The sequence below is a fragment of the Hippopotamus amphibius genome, chromosome 9, assembly GCF_030028045.1.
Source record: "Hippopotamus amphibius kiboko isolate mHipAmp2 chromosome 9, mHipAmp2.hap2, whole genome shotgun sequence".
In the NCBI taxonomy this organism is placed as follows: domain Eukaryota; kingdom Metazoa; phylum Chordata; class Mammalia; order Artiodactyla; family Hippopotamidae; genus Hippopotamus; species Hippopotamus amphibius.
The window spans coordinates 44,999,761-45,013,264 of NC_080194.1; the positions used below are offsets into that span (position 1 = coordinate 44,999,761).

The 13,504-nt window shown below is 51.7% G+C and overlaps 1 protein-coding gene across 10 annotated transcripts in view; it reads right to left on the reverse strand.

Moving 5' to 3' along the window:
- The window catches only part of GDPD5 (glycerophosphodiester phosphodiesterase domain containing 5), an 84,748-nt gene that overhangs the window by 8,892 nt on the left and 62,352 nt on the right, over positions 1–13,504 (reverse strand). For all 10 annotated transcript variants that reach the window (XM_057695111.1, XM_057695115.1, XM_057695108.1 and 7 more), the window contains 6 exons: positions 7,017–7,115; positions 6,620–6,713; positions 6,102–6,247; positions 2,144–2,226; positions 879–1,029; positions 95–313 (listed from right to left, as the gene is read on the reverse strand). In XM_057695111.1, coding sequence (XP_057551094.1) covers positions 95–313; positions 879–1,029; positions 2,144–2,226; positions 6,102–6,247; positions 6,620–6,713; positions 7,017–7,115 — 792 coding nt within the window. The remainder of the gene's footprint in view (positions 1–94; positions 314–878; positions 1,030–2,143; positions 2,227–6,101; positions 6,248–6,619; positions 6,714–7,016; positions 7,116–13,504) is intronic.

Consider the following 13,504-nt stretch of genomic DNA (forward strand, 5'->3'; position numbering starts at 1 on the left):
GGGGATATGGTGAGTTTATTGCCTGAGCGGGACTCTAGGCAGGCCTGGTCTCCTTAGGGGTGGAGCTGGGCAGGACTGGGCGGCAGGGCCTCACCTGGTGCTGGGGGAAGCCCGAGCGCAGGAGGGCCTCCAGCGTGACATTGAGGAAGCTGCCACGGTAGGGGTGCTCCCGTGGTGGGTCACGCAGGTTGAGCAGCAGCGTGGCATTGCCCTTGGCCAGCTCCAAGAGTTCCACTAGGCTGCAGATGGACTGGTTTTGGGCCTCCCTGTGGTCGGAGGGTGACAGCGAGCTGGCCGTCCAGAAGGGGTCCGTCTGGCAGAGACAGGGACACACACGGTTGCATCACCAGTCCTATGGGGCCTCCACGTGCCTTTCTGGCTATGGAACTTGGAGACAACTGAGCTGCCAGTGTCTGCTGGTGTGTGCATGTCAGGCAAATCCAAGGCTGTGGCCCTGTGGTTCTCTAGGAGAACGCAACCTTAACCTCTCTATCCCAGTCTGCTCGCCGAAAGAATGGTTTGCTTGGAACATCTCCCAGACCCCAGTCCGTTTCTCCTTTAGTAGCATTTCAGATCAGAGAACCAACCTCCTCTAGAGCTTTACAGTGTTAACAATTTTAACTGTTATAATCAAAATCAACTTTTTCTGGTAGGGGAGGTAGAACCAGAACAAGTAGTGACAACCATGATATCTGGGCTGCAGGGGCAGGAGCCCAAGGAGGCCGCCAACCAGCCTGGCTGTGAGTCAAGGAAGCTCAGCGTGTGCGGGTCACCTGAGCTGCGGGCTGCCCCTGGCCCTCTCCATGGAGTCCCTGCCCCTCTCCATGGAGCCCTGCCCATGCTTTCCGTGCCTAGGACCGGGACAGGTGCTGCCAGACCTTCAGGAACCACTGGCCGGCATTGAGCCTCTGCAGGAGGGTCCAGTTGAGCATGGAGGCAGGCCTGCGGGCGAGCTCCGGGAACTCTTCCTCCACGTTGGTGGTGCGCCGCAGGGTGGTGTCGTGCATGAGGAAGGGCACACCGTCCAGGCTGCGGGAGGGTGGGACCATGGAGTCACTGCCCACCCAGGTCCCTCACCTGCCCCTCCCACACTCTCCTCCGCACCCACATACACCAGCCTACCAAGGCACCCGGGCAGGCTCTGTGCCTCTTTGGGCCTTAGCTTCCCCATCTGCATAGGGAAGTCAGAAGGCGGCAGGCGACTCCCTCGGCCCTCTCTGAGGGTCAGATGGGGTGGGGACTGCTGAGGAGGGTGGGCTGAGCCTATTCTCTTAGCAACCTCGGAAGGTAGATGTTATCTCATTTGATAATGGGGAAACTGAGGCTCAAGACAGAAGTATCAAACTCAAGGCCGACCAGCCAGTAAGTGGTGGAACCTGGCTTAGAACCCAGTCCATGTGATGCCGTAATGAGAAGAGGGCAAACGCAGGCCTCTCTGACGAATTCCACCCCACTGTCACCCTGGTCTACCCCACTGCTGGGACTGCCAGTGGGCCCATAAGGTACCTTAGTGTGAAACGGTAAAAGGCACCTGTGTTCCCCTTCCTCAAGGCATTTTTCTACCACCTGCTAGACAGTTTCAATAAATACACAATTCTATAATGCCTACAGTGGGAACGGTGTCCTCACGCTGTGGTACCCTTGTTCAGTACCCTGCCCCCTCCCCTTCTCAGAGGTGATGTTATCAGATCGGTATGGATTCTTCTTGCCCTTTATACAAATACATGCTTATATATCTACATGTAGAAATTGTATAAATCATGTTTATGTGGTCTTTAAAAATATAATTGACATCACAGTGAGTGGCTCACGCTGCAACGTGCTGATGTCGCTCATCCGAGTGCCCGCGCTCCATGTTGCTGAGCCGTGTAGATCTAGTCTTTCCATTAAGTGGATCTGTGGCAGGACTCCAGGTCCCTTCCTCCACCCTGCTCCAACCAAGTGTCTGTTTTTCTCTCTATTTTATATCCTGGAGTATGGCACAAGATCTCTTTGCACGAACGTGGTGCCTGCCCTGCAGTGGATAATCCACGCCTCCACTCTCCCACCTCCAAGACTCTGGGACCAGAGGTTTCTCCAGCAGAGACCTGGATGTGGATGCGCTGAGGAGGGGAAGAGGTGTCCTCCCAACCCCCACACCTACCTGATAGTGACGTCAGCCTGGAGTCCGTACAGCTTCTGCTCTAGAGCCTTCCTGAAGGACATCAGCGTGTGCTCTGGGGCCAGCTGAGGAGGAAGGTGGTGGTGAGGGGAGAGCCAGGCTTCAGCTGATGTGCCCATCTCCAGTCAACAGAAAGTCTGCCGTGTTGAGAGGCTGGGGTAGACCTGGCTCTAGTTCCCACGCCTCTAAGCAGTAGCTGTGGAGTCCGGGGCATCCACACAGCTTCTCTGAAGCTCAGTTTCCTCAGCTGTTGAATCATGCCTGCCTCACAGATTGCTTTTTTTTTGGGGGGGGGGGGTGCGGGGGCGAAGCAGGGATGGTTAGTGTTGATGTATATAAATGTGGGGGTTGGAGGGCTTCTTTACAGTCTTCTGTCTCTGTGTGGTCTTGGGTTGGGCTGAATGCCAAGTTTCCTCCTGGCTGTATCTGAAGTCCAGGTGGAGAGCCCCAAGGGAGAGGAGAGAGTAGACAGCATGGCAGAGTTTCAGTGGGGTGACTGTTTTCCTCATCTATGCTGATATGACAAGACCATCTCCTAGACCGTTATAAGGATTAAAAGCCCCTAGCATGTTGTCTGGTATACAGTAAGTGCTTAATAAATGACAACTGTTACCCTATAGCATATACATCGGAAAATCCTGGTTCTAGTCCTGACTCTGCCATTAACTAGCTTTGTGACCTTTGGTGCATCTCTTTATCCTATGGGCCTCAGTATCCCCATTTGGTCCTTGGGGATATACGTACACTGTTCTCTGAGGGCCCTTCCAGTTGCGGGAGTTGGGATTCTGAATCTCCCTCCCTAGTTGTTTGGTCTGATGATACTGTCATACCCTTTACTGCCACTGGGGGTCAGCACCACATCAAGGATTGGGCTAGAACCAGGCAGAGTGCAGGATGGAAGACAGGGAAGACTTCTGGCAGTGAGGGATGGGTGGAAAGGGCTCCCATGGCTCATCCCATCCCCACCAAGACACGCTTATTCCCATCTTCTCTCCCTCTGGCCATGCTGTTCCCCAGCACATAACACACTCCCCTCCTCTGGGAAGTATCCTGGCATGGCAAGGGCTTTGAGCTGAGAAGGAGCAATTCTCCTTCCCAGGCACCAACCTGGGCCATCACCTCACCTTCTGGACCTCGGTTCCTTTAGCTATAAAATAGACTAATGGTATCAAGCTCATAGATGGGGTAACAGACGTCAGCAGTCTCTGAAATGTGAGTTCCTTTTTTCCCCTTTCCGCAGGGCAGAACAGCCTTGGGGAATGTGCTACCTTGCCTCCTGGTCAGGCGGGCTGTGTGAGACACCACAGAGACATCTAGGTGTGGACTTGGTGGAGCTCCTGCTCAATCACCTCTAAATGCCCTGTGGCCAGGCCTCCCACAAGTGACCACTAGACAGGTACCAACGCCTCCCCCCCAACGTGGGCAGGAGTGGCAGAAGGTAGACTGTGGGTGGACACAAAGAGCGTAGCAGGAGCTGTGAAGGCCCTCGGGGGAAGGAGGAAGTGTTTGGGAGGGGCAAAGTCTCTTTTCTGGAGGCTTTTAAAACTCAGGTCTCCCTGGGTTAGGTGCTGGCCTCCTTAAGAAAGAGGGTTCCTACTGCCTCAGGCCTAAACGCAGATGGGGCTGTACTGTCAGAAGTGTGCGTGTGTGGGGACTCATGGTGGTGGACTATTGTGGTTAAGAGGCCCAACTCTGGAGTCAGTCTGACCAAATATTAAAGTACGCACACATGCACAGGCCACCCACGTAGGAAGGACACCCCTCCCTCCCCCCCGCCTCCCCACCCACTGAGGCACACAGATACTGTCTCCAAGACAGGGATGAGCATTTAGACTTACCACACACAGATGTGTGGACCCAGAGTCAAAACCTCCCACAGGCAGACATATACAGGTGTAGACCCTGATACTCATGCATTCACAGTGACACAGGGAGGAGCCGTATCAGACACCCACACCAGCCCCTCAGGGACCACCACCAGAATGCAGTCAGCCAGATGCACAATGGGGGAAATTCAACAGGACAAATGACTCAGTTTCTTCAACAAATAAACAGCATATGGGGGAAAAAGGGAGGAAGATCATTATAGAATAAAAGATACTTAGAAGACGTCTCAGCCAGATGCACTAGGTGGACCCTGTCTGGATCCCGATTTTTCACAACTCAACTATAAAAAGATATTTTTGAGACAACAAAGGAAAACTGAACACTGATTCAGTATTAGAGAGTATTAAGGAATTATTATTAATTTGGTTAGGTGTAACAGTGTCAGCGTGGTTGTGGTTCTGTTTTTAAAGTCTTTATGCATTAGAGATACATCCTGAAGTAAGCATGGGTAAAATGATACAATGTCTGGAATTTGCCTTAAAATATTAAAGCAGAGGGAAAGAAAAAGCAGGGAGAGGGAGGAAACAAGCATGACAAAATGTTGATACATGGTGAAGGTGGTGTTGGATTCATGCCACTTCTGTGAATGTTTGAAATCTTTCTGCTAAGACAACCAGCCATATGGGACTGCCTCGCCCCTTGCCTTTGCCCCGCCTTCCAGCCTCAGCACACCCTCTGGTCCTGTGGCCTCCGGAGCAGGTGGGGTGGGTAACATGGGTCATGGAAAGAAAAGCAGCTATCCTCTGGGGCCCTGCCTCCTGAAAGGCTGTGCTTCTAATTTATCCTCACAAAAGCCAGCAGCAGACAGGCTTGGAGGGGACCAGCAACCCACCAGACGGGCAGCATGTGGCAAAACTGGACCCCAAATCCAGATCCTCTGACTCCAAAACCATGGCCTTTCCAGCTGGTTGCATCCAGGAAGTGTGGGGAGCAGCATGGGGTGTTATGGGAGGACACCAGGGTCCAGCTCAGGGCACAGGTCTCTGAGACTTATCTAGGAAATGGGCAGAATAATACTCCCCACATGCAGAGGGGTAGGACCTTCAGGGTGATTTGCAGCCCTGCCAGACGTGACACCTCCTTTAAATGCTTACTTCCCTTGACTACCCTGAAATTCAATGACACCAGGGAAGTCCCAATTACTGTCACAACCAAGAAAAAGCTCTCACAGAGCCTTCAAGTGCTCCCTGGTGGTGTTGAGTGGTACTGCATGTGTTGAGAACCAAGGTTCTAGGCTTTCATAGGTCAGGAAATCCAGTCTAGAGACGCAGGAGGGCTTGCCCAAGATAGCGGGAAAGTATAACTCTTACCTTCTGTGAGCCTGGCTCACATCTGGGCACATCACACATGCTAACTCCTGCTCATGGCGCTATGGTGCAGGCACTCCCATCACCCCAGGGGACAAGATGAGGAAACTAGGCAGAGAAGATGGAATCGGCCCTACCTTCCACAGCTGCCAAGGGGCCTGGAAGCCTGGCTCTGGAGCACACCCCCTTGAAGGGAGGGCCTACTGCGGGGTCACAGGGGTGGCAGAGAAGGAGCAGGTGCTGACTTTGACTCCTTCCTCTCTCCATTTCATCCTGGTGCAAATGTTTCCCTTCAGCAGTGGGCTCGGAGATGCACCCAGCTCTCCTGCCAACACAGCCTGGAGGGTTTTCCCAGCCCCTGGGCCCTGCTCCCCTCCCCACACCCAGCATCTCTCTCTCTCCTGGGACTTCCTAACCCACAACCTGGCAGTGTCTGGCCCTGGCCTAAAACCCTCCTGCATCTTTCCAGGGGATAAAAGTTAAATCTTTTAAGAAAGATGCCTTCAGGCTCTTCAGGACTTGATCACATCAAAACTCTCCAGCCTTTTCATCAGTCTTTTCCATATCCTCCCCCCATTACCACCACCAAAAGAGGTTAAAAATTGTTATTATTACATTACATGTATTATATACGTTTCCCTGCAAGTTCCTCTCTACAAGGAGATAGGTTTTTGCCTGTCTCCTTCTGGAATGGCAGCTCTGCCCGCCCCTCACCCCAGTCTTTAGGGCCCACAAGTGGCACTCACCATGGGGGCCCCGCGGTGGCCGATGAGGGCAGGTTTGGGGCCCAGGTCCTTTTTCTCCATGATGCAGGGAGAGGAGATGGTGAGAGGGGCCAGGTACAGGGCAAACGCCACGGTGAAGAAGGTACCGAGAATGGCCATCTGGGAGGCTGCAGACATGGGCCCAACCGTGAGCCCTGGGCAGCTTGGCAGGGCATGCTGGACCCTTCCTCCCTCCACCTGTCAGGACCCAGGTGCTTTGAGGGGACCCTGCACCAAAGGGATCCCCCATTCTTGCTGGGAAGGTGAACCTGGCCTCTAACTCACACACAGATGTAGAGACGCAGAAGAGGAAACGTGCAAGGCTGAGGCTGCAGCCTCTGTGGAACCTGCAGGCCGCTCTGAACCAGGATTCCCCACGCTGAGAGCAAGGGCCCCACCCTATCCCCAGGCTACCTAGGTAAGGTCCAGGTGGGGGCAGGACAACCTGGCCTTGGTACGTGGAGCACACTGGGGGGTAGGTCCTGCCCAGTCATACTTACAGGACCGCTCTGCTCGGGCAAACTGTCCTGCCACGATCCAGGAGAGTGCAGTGACAGCGACCAGGGCCCCCACGTGTAGGAACGGTGCTGTGCCCTGGGGTGCAGGGAGGGGCAAGAGAGGCTGTTGGCTCCCAGCGGTGCCCAGACCCTCTGGTCCCCAGCGTCCTCATGGCCTATCCCTATCCGTGGGGTAGGCAGCTGTCCACTTTTCAGTGGAGGAAACTGGGAGCCCGGGTACCCTGGGTGGCAGCACCCTTGCTGCCTCAGAGTTTCTATGTGATGTGGACCCCTCCCTATGCCCTCTGGTCCTTGATCTAGAGAAATGGGAGTGACATAAAGGGACTGTCTTGTTTTAAGGGTCCTGGGGAAGCAGCCACCCAGCCCCACCCCCACTTACCTGCAGGGAGATCAGCAGCACCTCCCACTCGTCCTCCCACAGCTGGGCCACAGCCGACATGGCCACCACTGTAGCCACCAGGATGGCCACCAGCCCTATCTGGAAGGGAAGAGCCACCAGAGGGTCAGGGTGGCACCAGAGCCTGGTCAGCCCAAGGCTCCCCAGCGTGTCTGAGAGGGAAAGCACAGGTAGGGAGACAGAGGGAGAGGCTGAGAGACAGACAGGGGAGAGTGGAGAGTGCGAGAGAGGCTGACAAAGCAGGGCAGAGGCAGGCACTGAAGGAAAGCCAGAGGCAGCCATGCAGACGACAGTGAGAGAGACAGAGGGGGGAGGAGGCAGGCGGACCCAGAGAAGGGACCGCAGGAGACACAGAAGGGAGAGTGGAGAGGAGACAAGTGGGCTGGAGCTGGGGTAAGGTGGGGCACAGTCCCAGCGCTCAGGGCGTGAGGAGGGAAGACACTCTGCAAAGGAGGGGCCTCCCTGAGCCCAGCAGGTCCTGTCCATCCCAGGCCTTGCCCAGCAGCCCTCCCAGTCACCTTTCATCCAGCGTGACAGGTGAGGAAACCCAGGCTCCCCTGGAGGTGGGGCGAAGGGTGACTTGCCTAGGTCACAGGGCAGGAGGCTGACACCCAGTCCAGCCTTCCCCTCGGCCATCAGGCTGGAGCAAGCAGAGGTGAGGCAGGGGTCTGCCCCACGCGCCCCGTCGCCAAGGCTTGCTCTCAGCCCCAGCATCCTCGCTTCCAGCCTCTAACGTGTTATGGGAGCTGCCCTCCCAGAGGGGAGGAGCACAGCTCTGAGGGAACACTGGACAGAACCTTCATGGGACAGAAAGCTTGGGGGACAGATGGGATCTGAAATATGTAACACAAGGTGCTCCCCTAAACAAAGTGATGCCTGGTTTCTGGTTACTCAGTCCCCACGGTCCCCGCCTTGGGCCCTGGATCTCACTGTGCCCACCCTCTCCTGCCAGGCGTGCCTCGTAATACTCAGGTCACACCTCTACCCCGAAGCCTTCCATAGTCCCTCTCTTCACAAGTCAGCTCTCCTGACTTCCTACTGCCTGCCCCCAGCTGTTCTCTGTGCCAGCAGGGCTCTCGCCCTCTGTCTCTTCCTACAGTGCCTTTCCTGGAGGCAGCAGCATTCTGAGAGCCCTCCAACAACCAAACAAGCTCTAAATTGAGTTTCTGGCTCGTGAGGGCAGAGACAGCGGCTGATCCATCTTCGTTCCCTGTCAGGCAGGGAAGATTCATTCTTGTCTGGGATTAAGTTTTCCTTTGGAGGTTTGTCGTTCCAGCCTATCAGCCTGGAAACAAATGTTCCAATAAGAAGCAGTAATAAGGCTGAAATGGGTAGAAGCCCTTATGGATGTGACATGCCGGCCCAGAGGACGTGGGAATAAGAGATAGGAAGATGCACGGAGGGCCCAAGTGTGCCTGTGTCTGTGGGAGGCACTTTGCTTTTTCCTCATGTTTATCCTAGTAAAATCCCAGTTGAGATGTTATCACCTTCATTTTCTGCGTTGGAAAATGGGGCTCAGAGAGCCTAAAGGTTTGCTTGCTGGGTCTTGTAGCTTTGAGGGGGCAGATTCAGAAGCAAACCCCATTCTGCCTGTCTCAGAGCTCGTGTTCTTTTGGGATGTCACACTGCAGGGGAGGGAGGCCACGAGTGTCCTCACCATCCCTGAGGACCCCCCACCCTGGCACGCAGGCTCCCTGCCTCCTGCTGCCCCTCCAGGGCACAGCAAGCATCTCTGAAGGTTGCTTCTGAGAGTGTTTTATTACCGTATTTAACTGCTAGTGGAAATACTTGTAATAAAACTGATTTCCCAGGATCCTAATGCAATTAAAAATTTTATCCTCCTGGAACTCTGCAGTTGCTGTGGTAGCAACCTTATGCTCCACAGTGTTATTGCAGTGGTCAAGTTCTGTGGGATTTCCCCCCCCACACACTCCGTGTCCTCAAGCCACGATAACAGCACTGACTCCCAACAACGCAACCACCATTCCTCAAGTCTGACTGGAAAGGATATATCCCACCCAGAAGGCCCAGGGGAAGCCTCTGAAAAAGCGGTCTTTGGTTTTCCGTGCTGGAGGCACTGTGGTTTGTGATGACAGCGGGAGGGGTGGAGGATACAGGAGGCACATCCATTCATTCAGTGAGCCGTGCCTGGGTGCTGGGACCCGGAGGAGCTGGAAACCAGCCTTGCCCACATGTTGGCCTTCTGAGGGGGGTGGGGGCTGGAATCTGGGTTCTGTGGTCCAAGTGGCAGATGGTTGGCCCAGGTTTCAGGCACCCGCTCATGTCACATCTCTCGGTGACTGTGCCTAACGGAGGTGGTTAACCTCTCAAAGCATGTTTCCTGATTTGTGAAATGGGGAGAGTGAGTGCCTACCTGAAAGGGTTTGGAAAGATAATGAGAAAATGCAAGAGACGTGCTTAGCACCATGGCTGGCACCAAAATAATAAGTGCTTACTAAATGTTAGTGGCATAATTTTTAATTTTTAAAAGTGGGAATAAAATCAAATGAACAGGATTATTACAAGGAGTAAAGGAAATACAGTGTGGAAAGCGCCTGACATGTAACCTAAACCGCAACTAGAGGGACAGAGGCTAGACACCAAGAAGAACTGTGGAGCCTGGGCTGGTTGTTTGGAGGAAAGTCTGGATTCACTGGGGGTGTTGATGGAGACGGCCTAGGGAGGTGGGAGCTGTGATCAAAGCCGCTCACAACGGTGGCACCCGAGCTGATTCTGGGGTGGTAGGTGGGGTAGGAAGGGGGGCATCTCAGGGAGATCATCTCCTATTTACTTCAGAGCCCCCAAGTACCCTTCAGCCTTCTTCTTCACGTCCTGGGCCCCTGGACTTCTCCTGGAAGGGTTTATGGGAAATAGCAGCTTTGGAAAGACTGGGGAGGAGGGGGAAGGGCGTCAAGTGGACAACCAGACCTACTCACAGTACCCAGCCTGCTACAAGTGGCTCCCTCCTTCACTGCCTAGAGGCCCTCTGTCCTCCAGCCCTCCCCTCCCTCAGGACTCAGGGGGAACTGGAGACTCTCGAAATAAAGATTGTGATGAAAACATAGCATAAAACTGTAGCATTGAGTATGGTACTGGTATAGGACCAGCGAGATAAATGAAAGTAAATAAAAAGCTTAGAAACAGATCTAAATACATAAAAATATTTAGCATATGATAAAAGTGGCATCTCAAATTAGAGGGGGAAGGATGGATTGCTCAATAGAGAGCTAGGAACACTGAGAAGCCATCTAAAAAGCACAAAATAAGATCACACTGTACCCTAAAATAACTTTCAAAAAGATAACAAATTTAAATGTTAAAAAAAGTAGAAACATAATTACCAAATGATACCACAGAGAAATTTTTGTAATCTTGGAGCGGGAAAGACTTTTCTGACACAAAACCCAGGAACCATAGAAGAGATGACAGAATCCTTAAGAATAAAAAATCCTTAAGGATAAATCAATTCCCATGGCAAAAATACAACAAGTAAAGTCAAAGGATGAATGACAACTAGCAAGGATGATTTTCAGTTCATCAGCCAAAGGCCTCATTTTCTAAATCTGTAAAGAGCTCCTGCAAATTAATAAGCAAAAAGCAAATCTTACAGCAAAAGGGGCAAAAGACATGAAGTGATAGTTTATAGAAAAGGAAATGCCAGTGACTTACGCGGGTGAAAGATGCTGAATTTAACTCATCAAAAATTAAAACTACACGATATGGAGATTCCTTAAAAAACTAAAAATAGAGCTACCATATGATCCAACAATCCCACTCCTGGGCAGAATTATGGGAAAAACCATAATTCTAAAAGACACATGCACCCCAATGTTCATTGCGGCACTGTTTACAATAGCCAGCAACCTAAATGTCCATCAACGGATGAATGGATAAAGAAGATGTGGGGGGGGTGTGTGTATACCACAGTGGAATATTGCTCAGCCATAAAAAATGAAATAATGCCATTCATTTGTGGCGACATGGATGGACCTAGAGATTGTCATACTGAGTGAAGTTAAGTCAGAGAAAGACAAATATCATATGATATTGCTTATATGTGGAATCTAAAAAAAATGGCACAAATGAGCTTATTTATAAAACAGAAATAAGAGTTACAGATGTAGAAAACAAACTTACAGTTACCAAGGGGGAAAGCAGGAGGGATAAATTAGGAGATTGGGATTCACATATGCACACGACTATGTATAAGATAGATAACTAATGAGAACCTACTGTATAGCACAGGAAACCACACTTGACTCTTTAATGACATATATGGGAAAAGAATCTAAAAGGATGGCTATATGTATATGTATAACTGATTCACTTTGCTGTAGACCCAAAACTAACATAACATTGTAAATCAACTATACTCCAATAAAAATTAACTAAAAAAAACCTACACTGAGGTACCATTTTCACCCATTGGGACTGGCAAAGTCAGGAACTCCCTGAACACTTTATGGACAAGGGTGATTTTATAGGTACAATCACATGTTACTTAGGGAGCATGAATTGGTGGCAACTGCCAAGGAGGCAATTTGGCAAAAACTACCCAAATTACAAAAGTATACACTCTTTACCCAGCAATTTCCCACAGAGGCCACTGCCACACTGTCCTGTCAATGAATTGAAAGTAGCTGGGATGTGGACCAGGCCCATCAACAGGGGACTGGCTAGATACCTCGGGAGCTAGGGATTAGATGGTGGGACAGGAGCAAGGGATGGACACTGATGGGAATGCTCTTACTGTACTGAGGGGAGGGAGCTCCAAGGACTTTCTTGTGTGGTGGGGAGGGGCACGATGGGGCCAGGGATTAAGAGGTACAAACTATTATGTATAAGCTATAAGGATGTATTGTACAACACAGGGAATATAGCCAATATTTTATAACAACTATAAATGGAGTGTAACCTTTAAAAATTGTGAATCACTATACTGTACACCTGTAACTTTTATCATGTTGCATATCAACTATACTTCAATAAAAAAAAAATACTACCAAAAATTTTTTCTCTTAAGGTACAGTGTAGAGGGTATAATAGGCTACTACTTGTGTTTAAAGAAAAAGGAAATGTGTATGTGTGTATATTTATATATATATACACACACACATACAAATGTGTGTATACAAATATACACACATTTGCATGTGTTTAAAATATCTCTGGAAAGATAACAGGGAGATTTACATTTTGTACTTCTTTGTACTTTTGTAATTTTGAACCATGTCAACGTATTAATGGTCAAAAGTTGGTTAAAACAAAACCAAAAAAAAAAAAAAAAGGAATTCCTTAAAATCTCAGAATCAAACGATAGAATCTTGGAAACAGAAGAGCAGAATTTCCAGCCACTACTTGAATACTGAACCGCAGGGAACTCCTTCCCTCCTGGGGCAGTGGGTCCAGCTACCGATCAGCTCTGCCTGGAAGGACCTTCCTCGTGCTGAGATCTCTTGGGAGGGATCGGAGGGGAGAGGGAGGCAGGACTGGCTCCCTGGGAACTGGCACCAGTGCAGACGAAGGGATCTGAGCCCCCTTCCCCCAGGGGAAGACTCCCCGCACTGATCTGCTGCCCTGGCTGGCTCCAGCCTCCAGATGCCTCTCTACTGGGATCAAGCAGGTGCGCCCTGGCCTGCTGAGAGCCAGGCGAGCCCCGGAGGAGGTGGCCGCAGTGTGTGTCAGCCCCACCTGGGGTGCCAGCGGGTGCAGTTCTTTCAAGTGTCAGCTTTGCAGCTGTGAGAAGAAAGTCCCTCACAGAGGGGACTTCAGAAGCCCAGAGGAGCGCTTAGGAAAGAGTAAGAAGCACGAGGAAGGTGGGAGGGGACCAGAGGCTGCTCACTGCTCTTTATTCCTCCAAGACTTCAGTCACCCGGGTCTGACTCCTCAGTTCCAGATCTCAGAGGCCCCCTGTGGATGCCCACAGGCACCTCCTGCTCCATTAAGCCCAACTGGAGCTCACCACATCCTTCTTCCAGGTCCTGCTCCATATCCTTCCAGCTGGAAGTGTGCCCCTCCCCGCAGAGTCATTCTGGACCCATCTTATGGGCTCATGGTTATTTCTGGACATTTCTGCCCCTTCCTAAATGGCATGCTCACTCTGAGTCAGGCTCCAGGGAAAGAGGGGCCCGGCCCTCCCTCCAAGGCCCAGGTGTTCCTGGGAGGGAAGGACACTCTCTCCATCATCTCTGTGCCACCTTGTGCCTGCTAGGCTCTTAGCAAGAGCAGGCATCAGCCACACATATGCAGCACCACGTGTGCCACGAATAGTGAGCGAGAAAGCTAAGGCTCTGGGATGTATAAAGCCTCTTTGCTCTGGGCCCAGCCCTGCATGGGGCACTGGGGACACAGAGATGGAAAGTCAGTTCTGGCCTGCATGGAGCTCCCAGACCAGGGAGGGCTGGGGTCAGGGAGCTGGCCGGAAATAGACAGCGAGATGTCAGGGCTTTGGCAGGGGAAACTGAGGGGCC